Source organism: Schistocerca piceifrons, chromosome 3, assembly GCF_021461385.2.
Source record: "Schistocerca piceifrons isolate TAMUIC-IGC-003096 chromosome 3, iqSchPice1.1, whole genome shotgun sequence".
Lineage (NCBI taxonomy): Eukaryota > Metazoa > Arthropoda > Insecta > Orthoptera > Acrididae > Schistocerca > Schistocerca piceifrons.
Genome location: NC_060140.1, coordinates 289,775,454 through 289,797,127, shown reverse-complemented (window position 1 = coordinate 289,797,127; position 21,674 = coordinate 289,775,454). Strand labels below are relative to the sequence as shown.

Here is a 21,674-nt window from a genome sequence, read left to right as displayed (position 1 = left end):
AATAGGCAGACATCTATCTAGACCGTCACACAGGAATTCCAAACTGCATGACGATCTACTGCAAGCACTACGACAGTTAAAAAGTTGGATTTCATGGTCGAGCGGCTGTTCATAAGCCACACATCACGTCGGTAAATGCCAAACGACGCCTCGCTTGGTGTAAGGAGCTTAAACATTGGACGATTGAACAGTGGAAAAACGTTGTGTGGATGGACGAATCACGGTATGGCGATCCGATGGCACGGTGCGGATGTGGAGAATTCCCGGTGAACGTCATCTGCCAGCGTGTGTAGTGCCAACAGAAAAATTCGGAGACGGTGGTGTTATGGTGTGGTCGTGTTTCTCGTGGAGGGCCCTTGTACCCCTGGTTAATTTGCATGACACTATCACAGAACAGGCCTACATTGATGTCTTAAGCACCTTCTTGCTTCTCACTGTTGAAGAACAATTCGGGGATGGCGACTGCATCTTTCAACATGATCGACCACCTGCTTATAATGCACGGCCTGTGGCCGAGTGGTTACACGCAATAACATCCCTGTAATGGAGCGACCTGCACAGAGTCCTGACCTGATTCTTACATAACACCGTTGGGATATTTTGGAACGCCGAATTCGTGCCAGGCCTCACCGACCGACATCGATACCTCTCCTCAGTGCAGCACTCCGTGAAGAATGGGCTGCCATTCCCCAAGAAACTTTTCAGCACCTGGTTGAACGTATGCGTGCGAGAGTGGAAGCTGTCATCAAGGCTAACAGTTGGCCAACACCATACTGAATTCCAGCATTACCGATGGAGGGCTCCACGAACTTGTAAGTCATTTTCAGCCAGGTGTTCGGATACTTTTGATCACATAGTGTAGTTATTTTTGAGTGCGTCTGGACCGTGGAACACTTGATGTGAATGTGGAGAGGTGACATTCCGGACGCAAATGTGTGAGTATGGGTTCCGTGCGGCGTTACAGCTAGCTGAGCGGGTCTTCAAAATGGTTTAAATGGCTCTGAGCACTATGCGACTTAACTTCTGAGGTCATCAGTCGCCTTGAACTTAGAACTAGTTAAACCTAACTAACCTAAGGACATCACACACATCCATGCCCGAGGCAGGATTCGAAGCTGCGACCGTAGCGGTTGCTCGGTTCCACACTGTAGCGCCTAGAACCGTTTAGTAAGGTTCTCATACCACACAACAGTACTCTAGCAGAGGGCGGACAAGCGTAGTGTAGGTAGTGTCTTTAGTGAGTTTGTTGCAGCCTCTAAGTGTTCTGGCAATAAATGCAGTCTTTGGGGTTCGCATTCCCCACAATATTATCTGTATGGTCGTTCCATTTTAAGTTATTCGTAATTCTCATCGCCAAATGTTCGTGTTACTTATAACGTAAGTGGATTCTTATCAGCACTCATATGCATAACCTCAACGCTTTAGTGTCACCTGCACTTTAACAACATCTAGATATCTTATATAAATCATTGATCTTATGATGACTTTACTAGACGGTAAGTGACTGAATCACCTGCAAACGATCTAAGATCTTCTCCCAAATAATTTATTCAGATTACGAACAGCAGCGAGCCTGTAATATTTCCCTGACGAACGCCAAATATCACTCCTCCTTTTCTCGATTACTCTCTGTCAGTTACTACTAACTGTGACCTTTGTGACAGGAAATCACGAATCCTGTGGCCCAACTGAGACGATACTCCATAGGAACGCAATTTGATTAGAAGTCGCTTATGAGGAACCGTATCAAAAGCCTCCTGGAAATCTAGAAATACGGAGTGCGCGAAGGAACTTGCCCCCCTTCTTGCAGCGGTGTACCGTAGGCCTCTAGAAGAGCGCAGCATTCCAAAAGATTGGAAAAGGGCACACGTCACCCACGTTTTCAAGAAGGGACGTCGAACAGATGTGCAGAACTATAGAACTATATCTCTAACGTCTAGCAGTTGTAGGATTTTGGAACACGTATTATGTTCGAGTATAATGACTTTTCTGGAGACTAGAAATCTACTCTGTAGGAATCAGCATGGGTTTCGAAAAACACGATCGTGTGAAACCCACCTCGCGCTATTCGCCCACGAGACTCAGAGGGCCATAGACACGGGTTCCCAGGTAAATGCACTGTTTCTTGACTTCCGCAAGGCGTTTGATACAGTTCCCCACAGACGTTTAATGAACAGTGTAAGAGCATATGGACTATCAAACTAATTGTGTGATTGGATTGAAGAGTTCCTAGATAACAGAACGCAGCATGTCATTCTCAATGGAGAGAAGTCTTCCGAAGTAAGAGTGATTTCAGGTGTGCCGCAGGGGAGTGTCGTAGGACCGTTGCTATTCACAATATACATAAATGATCTTGTGGATAACATCGAAAGTTCACTGGGGCTTTTTGAGGATGATGCTGTAGTACAGTATATCGAGAGGTTGTAACAATGGAAAATTGTACTGAAATGCAGGAGGATCTGCAACGAATTGACGCATGGTCCAGGGAATGGCAACTGAATCTCAATGTAGACAAATGTAATGTGCTGCGAGTACATAGAAAGAAAGATCCTTTATCATTAAGCTACAATATAGCACGTCAGCAACTGGAATCAGTTAATTCCATAAATCTTCTGGGAGTAGGCATTAGGAGTGATTTAAAATGGAATGACCATATAAAATTAATCGTCGGTAAAGCAGATGCCAGACTGAGATTCACTGGAAGAATCCTAAGGAAATGCAGTCTGAAAACAAAGGAAGTAGGTTACAGTACACTTGTTCGCCCACTGCTTGAATACTGCTCACCGGTGTGGGATCCATACCAGATACGGGGAGAGCACCGCGCTTCGTTACAGAATCATTTAGTAATCTCGAAAGCGATACGGAGATGATAGATAAACTCCAGTGGCAGACTCTGCAAGAGAGACGCTCAGTAGCTCGGAACGGGCTTTTGTTGAAGTTTCGAGAACACGCCTTCACCGAGGAGTCAAGCAGTATATTGCTCCCTCCTACGTATATCTCGCGAAGAGACCATGAGGATAAAATCAGAGAGGTTAGAGCCCACACAGAGGCATACCGACAATCTTTCTTTCCACGAACAATACGAGACTGGAATAGAAGGGAGAACCGATAGAGGTACTCAAGGTACTCTCCGCCACACACCGTCAGGTGGCTCGCGGAGTATGGATGTAGATGTAGATGTTGATTCTCTGTTGATAGAACTCATTACTTCACCAGTGTAAAGAGACAGCTGTATTTCACAAGAACGGTGTTTTCTCAATCTGGCTTGCGGAGTATGGATGTAGATGTAGATGTTGATTGTCTGTTGATAGAACTCATTACTTCACCAGTGTAAAGAGACAGTTGTATTTCACAAGAACGGTGTTTTATCAATCCATGCTGTGAGTCAATAAGTCATTTTCTTTGAGGTACTGCTTGCAGTAGCCCGACAATTTGAACTGGCGGAGAGCACACAGGCACTGTTCTAAATACACAGCCTGCGGAATGATATCAGCTTGATTCTTGGACAGCATGTGATTCGCAAAGCTAAAGTAGTGCTTCCGATTCTGGCATTGCTGTCGCACGTTTTTGTGATGCTGTCTGGGGTACCATTTCAGAAGAGGCCACCTATGTTCGAAGCCAACCTGCAATAACGACTAACAGATGGCAGAAGGCAGCAGTAGCAGTGAAGGGTATAGAAAGCATGTCGGGAAACTGTGGGGGCTAGGCAGGAAACAGTACGACCTTGTCATAATGAGAAAACAGAACGATTTTCTAACGTCCAAAAGGGCATGATCACTGGCTTTCAGACAGAGAGTGAAAGCATTTCCCAAACGGCTGAGTCTGTAAGCTTTTGATGTGCCACTGTGGTAAAAATATGCCGAGCATTACAACAGTGGTGCACCACAGGGCACAGATGACAAGAGTGAACGGAATGTAGCGGCACCATCGCTTAGGATAAGGAAAGTTAGTTTTGTGCAGTATTCTGAGCACAAGTTACAGCCAGGTGCAGGCTGAATCGCAGTGAGTTATGCATACCAACAGTAGAATAGAGGCCACAGAGCCGTCAAATTGCTGAAAGCGTATACATAGCAATTTTGCATGTCGCAAATCACAGTCAGAAGGGACCCACTGGCCAACCTAGCATCTTATGAGTATGTGACGCGAAGTGACGCATATGGCAAAACAGAGGTGCACAGCCACATATAAATGGGTGTGGGTTTCTAACGAGATTCATTCAAGTGTGGCAGCTCTGCTGGACAGTGGGGCGTGTCACACCACCAGCTACACGCAGAAACAGATGGGACACAAGCGTCCAAATCCACGGTGGGTCGTTGGTTCAACCCTCTGAGCCTGCAGCAGGACACTCTTTGGCTCACTACCAAGGGCAGTCTCCTGGGCTCCAACATGCACTGGTGACATCTGGGACGAGGGTCGCAGATTCAGCTACGGATCACAGGTGCTTGTTGTTGCCGCATCCTAAGCCATGCTGCCGAGCGAACATGGTGCTGACCATCTTGCAGTTGTCAGTGGGCTGCTCGGCAGCTCCTCGGAGTGACACGGAGGCAACAAGGATGGGGACAGTTGGTCAGCAGCCAGCGCATCCTGACGGCAGCAGAACTCCGTGGCTGGCCAAGGCTGGCTCGACACAGCATTGCATTGCACGGGCCACTGAGGCGCTTCCTCAGCATTGTGGGGCCCAGTGACGCAGACTGAGAGGAAGAGGGACACTGTAGCTGGAAACAATAAATCACGTAGAAGGCTCAAACGAATCTTAATATGGTGCCCTCTACCTCTTCCCGCCGCATTTGGTCATCCTGATACATTCGGTGGCAGAAGTTGCCGCTACAGACGGGTGCGGAGACCTGTACGGGCGAATAGAAGTGCAACTGTTGCGCAACCCACCACCCAGATGAACCTAGGGGCTACCCACAGTGTCCCCTCAATGACCGCTACGCAAACGTTGCTGTGCATGGACCTCCGTAGCAGGCACGTGGTTCATGCACCCAAGCTGACTGCTGTTCTTTGCGACGGAACTTACGCCAATACCGCAAATGGACATCCGCTGAGTGGCGAATGGTAGCCTTACTGTTCGCAGCATTCTCTAGATGATGTAGTTCTGGAAGGCACAATGGATCAACACAAGTATGCACCTGTCCTTGGGGACCATGTCCAATGCTACATGCAATTTGTTTTTCCTCAGCAAGATAGCAGCTACAAGTAGAACACTGCAAAGTGTCATACAGCTCGCAATGCACGTGCGTGATTCGAAGAACAGCATAATGAGTTTACAGTACTCTCCTGCCGATCAGACTCTCCGGACACTTACCCAGTCGAGAACCTGTGGACAACTGTGATCGGGCTGTTCGTGCCATGGATCCTCAACCGCGAAACCTAGCGCAGCTGCAAAAACACTGGCGTCGGCATGGCCCCGCATCCCTGTCGGTAACTTTTAGAACCTCACTGACTCTCTTTCTGCACTCCTCGTAGCGATCGGCACTGCAAAAGGTGGTTATTCGGGCTTTTGACAGGTGGTCACATTGATGTGACTGCTCAGTGTATACCAGTCATTCCATCCCTCTGTGACGACTTTGAATTAATTATTTTATACACTATGTGATCAAAAGTATCCGGGCATCTGGATGGAAATGACTTACAAGTTCTTGGCGCTGTCCATCAGTGAAGCCGAAATTCAATATTGTGTTGACCCACCCTTAGCCTTGATGACAGCTTCCACTCTCGCAGGTATACGTTCAATCATGTGCTGGAAGGTTTGTTGGGGAATGGTTCAAATGGCTCTGAGCACTATGGAACTTAACTTCTGAGGTCATCAGTCCCATAGAACTTAGAACTACTTGAACCTAACTAACCTAAGGACATCACAAACATCCATGGCCGAGGCAGGATTCGAACCTGCGACCGTAGCGGTCTCGCGGTTCCAGACTGTAGCGCCTAGAACCGCTCGGCCACCCTTGCCGGCTGTTGGGTGGTGGTGGTGGTGTGTTGGGGCTTATGGGCGCTCAACATCGAGGTCATCAGCGCCCTGACACACATTAAAAGGAACGAATGTGGACAGACCTAAGAAAACTAAAGCACACACTCAAAGAAAGCAGGAAAAGAAGGAAAATGCTACATAAGAAAGTAAAACCTAAGGAAAGGGGAAACATAGCAACAAGAATGTCACAGGAAATTGTTATTGGCTGGCCGCTTACATAAAATATGGGCGAGTTTGTCACACAGTGAGCAAATTAAGATCCTCTCCCTAAAATCTTTGTAAAAACATTCGACAGGGCACAGAACTTTAAAACTTTAACCACATTCGTCCGATTGTTGCCTAAAAGAGATGGCAGGTCCGCTGGCAAGTCAGCCGCGACCCGCTGGTCAGAAAATAAAACGCAATCCAATAAAACGTGGCGCACAGTGACCTGGACGCTGCAAGCACTACACATTGGAGGGTCCTCTCGCCGGAGCAGGAAGCCATGCGTCATAGGGCTGTGGCCTATTCGAAGCCGAGTGAGGAGAACCTCGTCCCGTCGATGGGGCTGAAAGGAAGTTCACCACACACGCGTTGTGGGCTTGACTATACGGAGCTTGTTGTCAGTCACTTCCAGCCACTCATCCTCCCACCGACGCATGACCTGTGAGCTCAACAGCGAGGTGAGTGCGTGCAAGGGGATAGCACACTGAGATACTTGTGGGGCGAGACACGCCTCCTTGCCTGCGAGATCTGCACTTTCATTCCCAGCAATGCCAACATGCCCCGGAACCCAGCAGAAAGCTACAACCTTCCCCAGTCGCTGTAGTCGGAGGAGGGCATCCTGGATGGTCTGGACAATTTTGTCTGCCGGATACAAACGTTGCAATGAGTGAAGGGCACTGAGTGAATCGGAACAGACAAGAAATTTAGGAGAGGGAGAATGTCTCATGTGCTCCAGTGCCCGCAAGATCGCAAACAATTCTGCATCAAAGACAGTAAAAGTCTGAGGCAGTCGGACCTTGAGGACACGATGTGGAAAAACAACTGAGCAACCAACAGAATCCCCTTGTTTAGACCCATCCGTAAAAACAGCTACATAGTCGTGGTGCTCAGATAAAATGGCAGAAAATGCTGCATTAAAAACAGTGGCAGGAGTGCAATCTCTCTTGTACTGCAATAAATCTAAAATCACTCCGGGCCTCTTCAGCAACCAGGGTGGCAGGCGGTTAAAACCCTGGATTTGGGGTTGTACAGACTCCACACCGAGGGACTCTAGTAAACGTTGCACACGGATCCCAAACGGCAACGTAGCCCGGGGACGGCGGGAAAAAAGACGGTCCAGAGGTGGACGGGCAACAAGATGGTGAGCAGGCGATCTGGGAGCTGCAAGAAACTTACAAGCCTGGCGCACCAGCAGGAGCTGCCGCCAGATGGTAAGTGGCGGTTCGCCAGACTCAGCACAGAGGCTGGGTACGGGACTGGTCCGATAAGCACCCGTGGCCAGTCGGATCCCAGCATGGTGAACAGCGTCAAGGATCCGCAAATAAGATGGCCTCGCTGACCCATATACTGTGCACCCACAGTCCAGCCGTGAACGCACAAAAGCTCCATAAAAGTGTAGGAGACACGCCCTGTCCGCACCCCAAGACCTGTGGCTGAGGCACTTGAGGATGTTCAGTGCCTTCAGCGTTCTGGCTTTCAAGTCACGTAGGTGTGGCAGCCATGACAACCTGGAGTCAAAAATTAGGCCCAAAAACCGCCCCGTGTCTCTAAAACGTAGGACAGTATCCCCCATATGCAAGGCAGGCAAAGTAAAAAGATGACGAGAACGATTAAAATGAACACAAACACACTTTTCGGCAGAAAACCGAAAACCCGTCTTCGCAGCCCACTCCTCTAACCGGCTCAGGGTTGCAATACTGGAGGAGGAACAGAAAACAGCAAAGTCGTCCACAAATAAGGAGCACTGTACTGGACTCCTCACTGTAGACGTTATACTGTTGATGGCTATGGCAAAGAGGGAACGCTTAAAACACTGCCCTGGGGGACACCGTTCTCTTGCTCAAAGCGATCAGACAGTGTGTTACCAACGCGGGTCCGAAAAAACCGCTGAGACAGGAAAGACTGAATGAAAATCGGGAGGCGGCCACGAAAGCCCCATTGATGCATTTGTGCAAGAATACAGTGTCTCCAAGTATTATCATATGCCTTACTGATATCAAAGAAGATACCGATACAGTGATGCTGACGGAGAAAAGCCTGCTGAATAGCCGCCTCTAGGAGGGTCAGGTTGTCGACCGTGGACCGAAATTTTCGGAATCCACACTGAAAGCGGCTAAGGAGCTGTCTGGTCTCTAACAGCCAGACCAGACGCCGGTTAACCGTTCCAGGGTCTTTCCGACACAGCTTGTCAAGGCGATACTACGATAACTACCGGGACATGTGCGGTCCTTTCCTGGTTTGAGGAGAGGGATGAGAATTGCCTCCCTCCACGAGGTGGGGAACACTCCTGTCTGCCATATGAGATTAAAACATTCGAGGAGGATTTCCTTTGACGCCGCTGGCAGATGTCGAAGCATGGAGTACCGGATGCGGTCGTAACCTGGTGCAGTGTCAGAAGTCTCAGTAAGTGCCGATTCAAGTTCCAACATGGAGAAAGGGGAATTGTAGGCCTCAGAACTGTTCGACCGAAAGTCCAAGGTCGCTCTTTCGACAGTCGCACGGTAGCGACGAAACGCTGGATCCTGATTTGCAGTGGCAGTACTTTGTGCAAAATGCTCTGCCAGCGTCTGAGCAATGGCTCTGGGTGTCGTTTGGAGGCGTCCCTGGTTCAGGACAGCAGCTATTGGTAAACGGCTATGTTTACCGGAAATCCTCCGAATGGCTTCCCATACTCTTGTGGAACAAGTGGAACGGTTGATGGAGTCCAGGAACTCCTGCCATGACCTTTTCTTGCTCTCTTTAATGACACGGCGTGCCCTGGCTCTCGCGATTCGAAAGGCGGTAAGATTGACCGCTGTTGGGCGGCATTTAAATCGGCGAAGAGCCGCACGCCTGTCCCGGATGGCTGAACGGCACTCTTCTGTCCACCAAGGCACAAGGCGCCGCTTAAGAGTGCCAGAAGACTGTGGTATGGACAGGTCAGCAGCATGATGGACCACAAGCGTGATGTGATCCACCAATTCCTGTACGTTATTGTGGCGGTCAAAGACAGCCAACCGAGTGAACAGTGGCCAGTTAGCCCTGCCAATCATCCACGATGGTGGCCGCTGCTCCAGTGATACGCCATCCAGGAGATGAATGCGGATAGGGAAGTGATCGCTGGAATGAAGGTCGTCAATGACCTCCCAGTGAACAGAGTCGGTGAGGGTTGGAGAGCAGAAAGATAGGTCAATGGCTGAGAATGACCCTGTAGCAGTAGAGAAATGAGTCGGAGTACCTGTGTTGAGGATGCACAGCACTTGAGATGTTAGGAGGCTCTCCAAAATTCGACCTCGAGCGCAAAGAGAAGTGGAGCCCCCCCACAGGACATGATGGGCATTGAAGTCTCCCAGGAGGAGAAATGGGCGGGGGAGTTGGTCAATAAGATCTGTGAGAGCGTCTAAGGTCATTGCATCCAGAGGGGGTAAATACAGGGAGCAAACGGTAAGCTTCCGAGGTGAATGAATTTCAACTGCAACTGCTTGCAAGTCAGTATCCAGGGGGAGGGCAGAGGTGTGGTGGTCATTATTGACAAACACAGCGACTCCGCCTTTGGCCCTTTCTCCAGTCAGGTCATCTTTGCGATATGACGTATAGCCCCTTAGTACAGGAGCATCAGATGGTTTTAAATGCGTTTCCTGTAAACACAAGCACAGGGGGCGTTGCCGTGCTAGGAGGTTCAGTTCCTCCACATGTGCCCGGAATCCATTCATGTTCCACTGTATAATGGGAGCCATCTATCAGGGTGGGAGTACCTTCATTCTCACTTTCTGTCGGGGAGGAGAGCCCACAACAGGTGGAGGCTCAGTTTTGGGGCGAGATGATTGCCCCAGTCTGACATCAACCTCCATCGCCTCAGAAGAGGAGTCGAGAGAGACGTCAGAGAGAATGAAATCCACATCAGGAGACTGTATAACTGCAGTTGCTCTTGGGGAATGACAGCCCATTCTTCACAGAGTACTGCACTGAGGGGAGGTATAGATGTCGGTCGCTGAGGCCTGGCACGAAGTCGGCGTTCCAAAACATCCCAAAGGTGTTCAGTAGGATTCAGGTCAGGGCTATGTACAAGTCAGTCCATTACAGGGATACTATTGTCGTGTAACGACTCCGCCACAGGCCGTGCATTATGATCAGGTCGATCGTGTTGAAAGATACAGTCGCCATCACCGACCTGTTCTTCAACAGTTGGAAGGAAGAAGGTGCTTAAAACATCAATGTAGGCCTGTGCTATGATAGTCCCAAACAAAACAACAAGGGGTGCAAGCCCCCTCCATAACTGTCATAGTACTTGCTGTGGATCCTGACGCAGTTTGGAATTCTTATGTGATGGACTGGATAGATGTTTGCCTATTACACATTACGACCCTATTCAACTACTGGTGGTCTCTGTCAGTCAACAGACGAGGTCGGCCTGTACGCTTTTGTGCTGTACGTGTCCCTTCACCTATCCCCTTGACTATCACATCGGGAACAGTGGACCTAGGGATATTCACGAATGTGGAAATCTCGCGTACAGACATATGACGCAAGTGACACCCAATCACCTGACCACGTTCGAAGGCCGTGAGTTCCGCAGAGCACCCCATTCTGCTCTCACGACGTCTAATGACTATTGAGGTCGCTGATATGGAGTACCTGGCAGTAGGTGGCAGCACAATGCACCTAATATGAAAAACGTATGTTTGTGGGTGTTTCCGGATACTTTTGATCACATAGTGTGTTACTTAAGACCATTTCTTTTCTGTTGTAACTGGCCTAACATAAAAATCTGATTGAAAACGGTCTGCTGCAGTCGCTTGGTATCGTTCCAGATACTACAACGTCAACATGCATAGAAAATATGTCCAGTAATCAGAACAATAAACATGGGATTCCGTTGCGAATGGACTAGCCACATGACTGCCTTACGTAGAGGGACGTTTGATTACCTCACACAGAAATGATTATGCGATTAGACTGACCACATGATTACTTTAAGCGAACTTTGTTGTCATCACTAGTGATGCCTTACTTGAAATAAATAGACTTAATAGTTCCGCAGTGTATCTGAAAATTATAGCACAGTACTTTCGCGTATCCGCTTCACAACCAAATTATAGTGTTAACCTGAAAAAGTGGCAACACAACGTACGTACATACCCGATAGAGCGGCGAACAGCTGAGGCAGCCTCCTCCTAATCAAAGAAGGTTTGTCCATGACTGCGACAGTGACTAACTCCTTTTTTCACTGTCTGAAACAGATATTACACGCTCCTTAAAAATCAGATCTGATGGTACAAAGAAGAAAGTTACACTTAACAAATAACAGGCCATAGGATGCTATGATGACTTCTTAACAAATGGACTATGCAATAGTTGTTCTTCAATGAACTGAGAGCAGAAAGTCTGAGTCAGTTTTCTTTTCTTTTCAATTCCAGTGTTTTCTCAGGATTTCCGTTCTTAAAGTACTTGTGTTACGGCCGTATAACTGTAGCTTATGCCGGCCGCGGTGGTCTAGCGGTTCAGGCGCTCAGTCCGGAACCGCGCGACTACTACGGTCGCAGGTTCGAATCCTGCCTCGGGCATGGATGTGTGTGATGTCCTTAGGTTAGTTAGGTTTAAGTAGTTCTAAGTTCTAGGGGACTGATGACCACAGATGTTAAGTCCCATAGTGCTCAGAGCCATTTTGAACCGTTTTGTAACTTATCGATATACGCCGAGAATAAGAAAAAAATAATAAAAAATTAAGATCTCGCAGGGTTTTACATTTTCATTGAAATATTGACAACGTATGTGTGAAAACGCTACACAATGCACCAAAATCTCTCTTTTGCAACTAATTTTTTTTTTACTCTTAACCTTTCCCTTCCTGCAGGACTCGGAACATTGTGGCCCATGGAAAGCATCTATTTGATCTCAAAAATAATTTTGTGCTATCACTATAAGACTGGTCAAAACAGTTGCCATTTTTTTTTTTTGGAATGTGTTCTTTAATCTCATTGACAACTATATATTGACATTAACCAGTAAAAACATTTACACCACAATGTGTGTGAAAGTTATGTACAACACACTGGTTATGTACGCAAGATAAAACTTTTATGGTTACCTTACGTTTAATAATTTATGATGAACTCTAAGCAAGTAGTTAACTTGCAGATATTCAGAAGCTTGTGAAGCTGTAATGTGAATGGCATATTGTTTGTACAGATTGACAAAAAGTGTTTCAAATGGCTCTAAGCACTATGGGACTTAACATCAGAGGTCATCAGTCCCCTGCACTTAGAACTACTTAAACCTAACTAATCTAAGAACATCACACACATCCATGCCCGAGGCAGGATTCGAACCTGCGACCGTAGCCCTGATGTCAACAACAGTTCAAAAAACTTCCGTTATTCATTGCTTACCTATTACGCTGTCATCTATAGGGTCCTGTATCTGATGTCTGGTAAATATACACACCGAGGTGACAAAAGTTATGTTCAAAAAATGTTCGAATGTGTGTGAAATCTTATGGGACTTAACTGCTAAGGTCATCAGTTCCTAATCGTACACACTACATGACCTAAATTTTCCTAAGGACAAACACACACACCCATGCCCGAGGGAGGACTCGAACTTCTGCCGGGACCAGCCGCACAATCCATGACTGTAGCCCCAGACCGCTCGGCTAATCCCGCGTGGTGACAAAAGTTATGAGACAGCGTTATAAAAGAGCCTGGAATTGTCGGAGCTGTCATTTCTACTCATGTGATTAATGTGAAAACGTTTCCGACGTGGTTATGACCGCACGATGGAAATTAACTGACTTTGAACGCCGAATAATGGTTGGAGTTAATGACATGGAACATTCCATTTCAGAAATCGACAAGGATTTCGATATTCGAAGATCAACGGTGACAAGAGGAATACAAGGACAGTTATCAAACAGACGTTACAGGTACTATCTCGAAATTCAAAGTAACGAGAGAAACTTCAGAAGCGTTTCAAATCCATATGGGTGTTCGCCAAGAAAATGGAGTCTCCCCCCTCCTATTTAACATTATTCCGCAAAAAATTGAGAACATTTCAAAAACATCATAAAAAACATACACCTAAACAAAACGCCACGGAAAAGATTACAGAAAAATAAAAGATCTTGAGAAAGCAAGAGTGAACACGGCTATCATATGAAGAGAATTGGAGACTCTAGGCGAGCTACGAGAGGAAATCGACAGTCTCTGTTTCAAAGGAACCATCCCAGTATTCATCCTTATCGATTTAGAGAAACCACTACAACACAAATATTGATAGCGGGGAACAGATTTGAACCCTGCTCCTCCGAAATGTTTTTAGATGCAGTTTTTTTATCTTAAGTAGGAGAATATGCTCATAAGGTTCTCGTTTTTCTTGCACGTTGATCAAGAGAGCCTCGAGATTTATATGTCAAGCAATAAGTAATCATGGTTCGCAGTTGATGTTGGCAGTTCTTTTGAGGATCGATAGGACATTTGTATATTTACAATCGTCTATGAATGTTTTAATCGGCATTTAAATTGTTATGATAATCACTGACGAAGTGTTTCGTATTACGCTGGTGGCATCATACAGTCGTTTCTATTCACGCACGAAACTTGCAACGTGGTTTATGGGGACGGTTACTTGTTTTAAAAACCGTGTTGACTGTTTCTTTCGCTTATCAAAATATCCCATTATTATTTCTGGAGACCATCGGTTCCATTTTCCTGCAAGACATCATCAAGCTCTTCCACGCAAGTTTCACCACGAGCTATTTCACATCGAATGGCAACTTCTACGAACAGCTGGAAGGCGTCACCATGGGTAATCCTCTTAGTCCAGTGGAGACCAACTTCATCATGGAACATTTCGAAGTACAGGCACTGGAGTTGGTACCTTTTAAACCTAAGGTGCGATACAGATAAGTCGATAACACCTTCGTTGCGTAGAGCCATGGTGAGTAGCAGCTCACAGACACTTGAACAGCCTTCATGCCAACATAAAATTTACCATGAAAGTAGAAAAGGACAAACAGCTACCCTTTTTAGATGTGCTGGTCGCAAGCGATAGTGAAAACCTGGGACACAGCGTGTACCGCAACCAGACACACACGGGCCGATATCTGTTCATACTGTGAAATCAACACATGAGCCAGTAATCAGTATGATTAATACGCTCATAACGCGAGGAAGACGAATATGTGAGCCGCAGCGCGTCAGACGCGAGATGCAACACCTGGAAAGCGTTATGAGGTGCAATGGGCACTCCCCCAGTCATATAAGACGTGTAACAGAGTCAAACAACCGGCGAAGCGACACATTGGAAAAGAAATGTCGGGCACGGCCTTACCGCCATACTTCCCAGCGTTATGGACAGAATCGGCCGTATATTGCTCAAACACGGCGTAAAGGCTATTTATAAATCGACAAAGAAGATCAAAGGGTGTCTCAGATCAGCAAAGGAAGAAAGGGACCCACTTGCAATGTCGGGAATATAACGCATACCATGCACAAGAGGAAAAGTTTATGTTGGAAGGACTGGACGAGTCCGCAGCTCGTGGTCGTGCGGTAGCGTTCTCGCTTCCCGCACCCGGGTTCCCGGGTTCGATTCCCGGCGGGGTCAGGGATTTTCTCTGCCACGTGATGACTGGGTGTTGTGTGATGTCCTTAGGTTAGTTAGGCATAAGTAGTTCTAAGTTCTAGGGGACTGATGACCATAGATGTTAAGTCCCATAGTGCTTAGAGCCATTTGAACTATTTTTTTGACTGGACGATCAATCAACACCAGGATCACTGAAAATAAGCGGCATTGCGGGTTGGGGCAGGTGGAGAAATAGGGCGTGGCAGAGCACGCGCTGTGTGATGCCGACCACACTGTAAAATTCGCCGACACGGAAGTTCTGACTGTAGATGGTTCAAATAGCTCTGAGCACTATGGGACTTAACTTCTGAGGTCATCAGTCCCGTTGAACTTAGAACTACTAAAACCTAACTAACCTAAGGACATCACACACATCCATGCCCGAGGCAGGATTCGAACCTGCGACCGCAGCGGTCGCGCGGCTCTAGACTGTAGCGCCTGGAACCGCTCGACCACTGCGGCCGGCCCTGACTGTAGAGCTGTATGAGCTATTACACCCGCTTGTTCAGAGAAACTATAGAAATACACAAACATGACAACAGCTTCAAGAAGAAAGCCTCAAGGTGAACAAATCCTGGACCCGTTGCAAGTAGCAAGAGGAAACCTCAACGGAATTTATCACAGAAAAGCCCTTGGACATTGGCGCGCCAGGTACATAGAGTCTGCGACCGAGAGCTCGACTCCAGTCTACCACCAGCAATGGAGGGTGAAGCTTAGACAATGCCAGCCACTCCTGCTAGCAAAACGTCAGGAATATCATCAGACAAACTTTAGCCAAAGAACCCGAGAAAGAAGCCATCGGGTAGTTTGTCATTTACAACTTTGTCCAGTTTTAGTAGTTTTGTTTCATCGATATAGAGAAAAATATGTGTTACAAAGTTCGACAGTTTGGTGAGATTTATTTTTCAGGCCTTCCTAAAATCCAAAAAATTATTGCCACAAAATAAGAACTAAGAAAGCAACTGGCTTGAATTAAGGAAGGTAATTAAATAAACCTGTCACACACTTATTAACGTATCTGTTCAGTGGAAGCGTATGAGAAAGTAAACCAGATCACAACAAGTACATTTAACACAATGATCTCTAAGAAAGGTAAGTACATCAAACTGATGCACAATGACTTGCAATTTTAGTAGTATGCGAGGAAACAAAATAATAACACATTTAATACAATATTCCTAGCAAATTTATGCTATATTTAGAAATAATAATAATAATGGAAACCAAACAACGTCTTTTTTTTAATAAACCGCCCACGAATGTTCCTGTTTTAATTAAAGAGAGTTGTTTCCTACCGCTTTAATCTATCGAAATAACTGTTTTCCTCTTTCCAATGGCTGATGAAAATGATAGTAAAATTTAACTCTTTCACTGAATAGTCGGTATATATAACTTCTTTATATCGACATGCACTTGTCAGTCAGCTATTCAGAGTTCTAGGAAGTGGAATAACGTTTCCAACAAAACCACAAACACGTTTATCCCTCTACAAACAAAATAGCTCTGTGATCGTCTTAGATGTAATGCACGCGCTTGTAACTTCCATCATTAATGATATCACTATGGAAGAACACGCTACCGCAGAGCTGTCTGTTGAATTGTAAACCGGGTTGCAGAATTTAACAATAAAATGCTCAAGTGCGCTTTGTCATAAAGTAACGCCTTAGTCGCAAAACAGGCCACTTTTAAGCTACTATGTTCCATTTATTTACGGTAAATAGCATTTTAATTCGTACTGTCTGTCCTTTACAATTGTTGAACTTGTTTTTAGGATACATGATTCGTTTCCTTTCCGAGAAATGTGTTCTTAAAACATCTCTTTGACCATAATAGTTGTAGTACGGATTATTTTTTCCCATTGCAGTAAATTCTCGTAATAGAAGCAGCGTATCGCCGATGCTACTATGTCAGAGTCGTCCTGTTGTTTACGTCGTTTGTCGTATGTTCTCTGCTTCATTGGTGAAACACAATGGCTAACAATGCATTTTTATCTTTACCCCGCATGAAGTGAATTCACTGCAACAATCGCAAGTAATATAAATTATGCAGAATATGGGTACATCTAAAACAAGTTACTATCACGTAAACCTACTGTGCTTCGTCAGGTTTATGATATGATCTCGTCTTCATCCAACCTGAAAAAGTACTTATGAGAATGTTACCGATGCTGGGAAACCCACATTTTAACGTAAGGTCTCTATTTGAACTCGCTCCTTCTCATATGCACAAATTGCTGGAATATAGGTTTAGGAGTTAGTAACAAACTTTGAAGTAATACAATCGCTATCTCAAGGAGCGTAATACTGATCCTTGTCTAGTTTCCAGCTACCGGGAACTGTTTGTTACCTAAAGAGTCGGATATGAATTAGTTCAGGGGCAACTTCGTTTGTATATCACAGACTACTGGTTATTACAAATGCCGTGAAGGAGAGATACATTTCTTATAGCACAGCTGCATGCTAGCATTGTAACTGTACTTCGTCACAATGGAGCAGACTATACAATAAGATGTACATATCGAATGACTGTGGAAGTTGTTATTTATTCTTAACGCCGAAAACAGTGCGCTAAAAGATTCTTTCTAAACTGCAGGCTATTGCTGCGTCGTGTACTACTGCACACAGTAATTGTATTAGGCTCAACGTAGGACAATACATTCGTCAACAAAGACAAATAAACTGCATGAAAGACCAGCCTGTTAAAAGTTATCTCATACTTACGTTATGTTCTGCTGGTGTAGAACTGGTATCTCAGCAAGTCACCAAGGTACGATTATAACTCTTTTTTAATCTTCAGTTTTCAATTAACCGTTAGTCGTTTTGTAGTCTAAAATGTCGATAATTTTTTTACTCTCCCCGCTTTCATCAAGGCATTCGTTGTTAAAGATAAAAGAAACGAGAAGCATGAGATGCAGGGTGCTTTAAAACAGATTATTCTGTTGTATTAGTGAAGCTTCGTCGATGGCATCATCAGTTTGGCCGAACACTGTTTTAAAACCTCCTCCTCAAGTGCACTGGGGCAAATGATTTAAAAACTTTTCCTCTTGCACAATTCTGGGCAGTTCTTGAAAAATTACAAACATTTTCTGACTCCCTTCATTTGTCACGGAACTACGAATCGAAATGTCAAAGATATACACAATGCTACGATGCGTTCGTTGATAGTCGTCTGTTCTACCGCGAGCTAATGTCCTCACTTATTCAAGATCGGCGTTTAAATCAAACGCTACCTTCCACACTGTATCTAAGATATGATAGCCGCAAAATCGCTAGTTCGTATAGTAATTCTATTAATTCAGAGAAACTAAGATGGCGTTAGTTACAATATTCTTGTGCGTTGTATTGCGCGATAAATGAAATTGTAAAATATTCCTATGTTTAGTATTAAATCACGTATGCCTCAAAGTGTTGTATGGAAATTTGCACAAAGAGTTATACTCTCTAAAACTCTCATATAATACGCTTCTCATGCAATGCATCGGAAATTACTACTGATAATTACACTCATGAGGCTGATTTAGTCACTATGAAATAACTTACAGACATTCGTTGTTGTAATCAGTCAACTAATAGGAATTTAAGACCTATTAGGATAAAAAAACCGCCGGCCGAGTGGGTCAAGGCGCTACAGTCTGGAACCGCGCGACTGCTACGGTCGCAGGTTCGAATCCTGCCTCGTGCATGGGTGTGTGCGATGTCCTTAGGTTAGTTAGGTTTAAGTAGTTCTAAGTTCTAGGGGACTGATTACCTCAGAAGTTAAGTCCCATAGTGCTCACAGCCATTTTACCATTTATTTGATAAAAAAACCTATGAAATAAATTGAATTATGTGACTAATGTAGGACAATGTACAGTGCAAGAAGATCCAACTGCGTGTGTGGAGAGGGTGTTTGGAATAAGGTCGTGAGAGCGTGAGATTTTTTTTGTGTTCTCTTTTTCAGTACTTCTATTTTAACATGTCAGGCAGAATTTATCAGTCTTTGATCTCTTTTTAAATTTAAAATATTTACTTAAGAAGGGGACTGATGACCACAGAAGTTAAGTCCCATGGTGCTCAGAGCCATTTACTTAAGACGCAAGAGTTATTCGGAATTTATTAAAATATTCAGACAACATGTTAATAAAATTAGTGACTGTCTACATAATCGACAAAAGAAGGCTATCTGCCCACTGTGATTATTCTCGCCAGATGGAGTGGCAGGGAAAAATTATTGCTATTGCAGTAACATAATATTCAGTTAAAAGTATTACACCTATTTTCGAGCAATCTGAAGATAATTTGCAAACACCCGTCTCCTTAAATAAACTGATTTGTTACTTGGAGTGGAAGAACAAACGCCTTACGGCAGCTGTAGATTGCTCTTGTAAATAAGCCGTGCAGTATTCGCTCGAGGTCTCAACTGCCAACGTTTCCCGCGAAAATTAATAGTGATTATAAACTCTGTAAAAAATTAGTACAATAGAGACAGATGGGATTTTCAAGACGAAAAAACCGTAAAAGTCTAAATTGAAGCTCATTGTGGTCAGTAGACTAATAAATATACGTGTGTGTGAATATACTTTCTGATATGCTTATCTGAACACGAACGTCAAACGATCTGTAAGTGTATTTTAACCAATCACCGACGGTAAATTCTAGTAGTTTTCTAAGTACTTTTAAGATCGTCAACAGCTTCCACCGAATTTCTTAGAAATCTTATTTGCAGTCTCTTTTTAGAGAATTCATTGCGGCAATCATCGTACACGCTGAATTTACTTAGGTATTTACTAGCTGAGTAACCAGCGTATATCTCTATTCCAATTCTGTTAGTTCATTTCCTCCTTCCCCTACCTTTGTCCATCTCCTACTCCTCTCTCACACTCCATTCCTCGACCCCCATACTCTACTCATCTCCTTCTTCCCCTGTTACATCCGTCTCTCGCTCTGTCCATCTGCTTCCCCCCATTATCTCTATCCCACTTCTCCTCCCCTCTCTGTCCATGTGTTCCTATCCTTCTGCCCATTTCCTCCTCCTCCTCCCTCTGAGTCCATCCCTCCTGCCCTTTTATCTCTCCCCCATTCCTCTTCTTCCCTCTTCTCCCTCTCTCCTTTCATCTCCTCCTCTTCCTCTCTTCGTCCATCTACTCCTCTCTCTCTCTCTCACACACACACACACACTCCCTCTCTCTCTCTCTCTCCCTCTCTCTCTCCACCTCCTCTTCCCTTTCTCTGTTTATTTCCTCCTCCTACTCTCTCTGTCCATCTTGTCCTCCACCCTCTCCCATCTCTCAGACTGTCTCCTCTTCCCCTCTCTCTCTGCCATCTCCTTCGCTTCTCTTTCTCTGTCCATTTCCCTCTCCCCATCAGTATGTCCACCTCCTCCTCCCCTATCTGTGTCCATGTCTTTCTTTCCCCTCTCTGCATGACAATCTCTTCCTTTCCTTCCTCTCTCCATGTCATCATCCCCACACCAACGAGAGTCTACTGCTTCTTACCGCCACTGCACTTTTCTCCAGATAGTAAGTAACATTTTCACCAAGTTTAGGAGAAATCGATCGAGGGACTCAGGAGGAGATTTTTACCTGCCGCTTTGCAGAGTATACACACGTCACACATATATTTGTGAACGTATTTCACCTGTATCTGTAGCTAACTTGGCTCGTGTATCCTGAATTATGGTAGCTATGACGATACAATTTCGCAAAAACTTCCAGTGTTGTACGTGAATACTATTTACGAAATGCTTTGCAGAGCGTAATAGCTATGACGATACAATTTCGCAAAAAACTTCCAGTGTTGTACGTGAATACTATTTACGAAATGCTTTGCAGAGCGTAAACACGTCACATATATATCTGTACACATATTTCACCTGCATCTGTAGCTAATTTGGCTCTGCAGTTTTATTTTTACTAGATCAATCTCTATGAATTCGTGTATCCTGAATTATGCGTTCTACAACGATGTAATTTCACAGAAACATCGAGTGGTGTACGTGGATACTGTCTACGAGATGCTTAGCGAATAGAATTGGTAGTGAAGAAATAATAAATTAAAACTTCATGTGTAATGGAGTGTGTATGACGTCATATCTCCTGAACTATGTGTCGCACAACGATACATTTTTGCAGGTACGTTTAGTGATGTAGGGGAATACTGTCCGCAAAATGTGAGTGAATAAAGTTATTAGTAAAGAAGCAATAAATTAGAGAATCCTGCAGGATGTGGGATTTTTTCACAAATCTCAGTGTTTATGATGTTACCTATTCTGAATTCTGTGTCGTCCAGTGACGTACTTTTGTAGGTACATTCAGCAACACATGCGAACACCGTCTATGAAATTTGTTAGGTATAGAAATAGTAGCAGAGAAATAATAAATTTAAACGTCAAGCACGAGGCCCCAGTTTTTCACACAGTTCACTGTTTATGAAGTCATATCTCCTGAATGATGAATCGTATAATGATATAATTTTCTAGGTACATTTAGGAATATAAATGAGTACTATCCGCAAAATGCATGGTGAATACTGTCGCTACTAAAGTGGTAGTAAATTAAAACGTCATGCATGATGCGATAGTTTTTCTCGCATGTCAGTGCTTGCGACGTCATATCTCCCGAACTATGTGTTTTAGAGTAATATAATTTTATAAGTACATTCAGTGGCATATGTGGATACTGTTTGCGAAATTTGTTGCCAATGCACTGATGAGCCAAAGCATTAAGACAACCTACTTCATAACTTCTTGGTCTATCGATGGAACGCAATACGTCACTTATTCTGAGTATCATGGATTCGACAATTTGTTGGTAGGTTTGTGGAGGTATGCCGCACCAGATGTTCACGCACAAGTCATGTAACTTCCCTAAACAGAGGGCGGGAATTCGTGTACCCGGTGATGGCGCTTGATAGTTACCCGT

General features: G+C 44.9%; 1 protein-coding gene across 1 annotated transcript in view; it reads right to left on the bottom strand.

The window, feature by feature from the left end:
• The window catches only part of LOC124788600 (facilitated trehalose transporter Tret1-like), a 64,949-nt gene extending 53,595 nt beyond the window's left edge, over positions 1-11,354 (bottom strand). Inside the window, exon 1 of the mRNA XM_047255869.1 lies at positions 11,297-11,354. Within this exon, the coding sequence (XP_047111825.1) occupies positions 11,297-11,354 (58 nt within the window). The remainder of the gene's footprint in view (positions 1-11,296) is intronic.
• Positions 11,355-21,674: the final 10,320 nt, after the last annotated feature.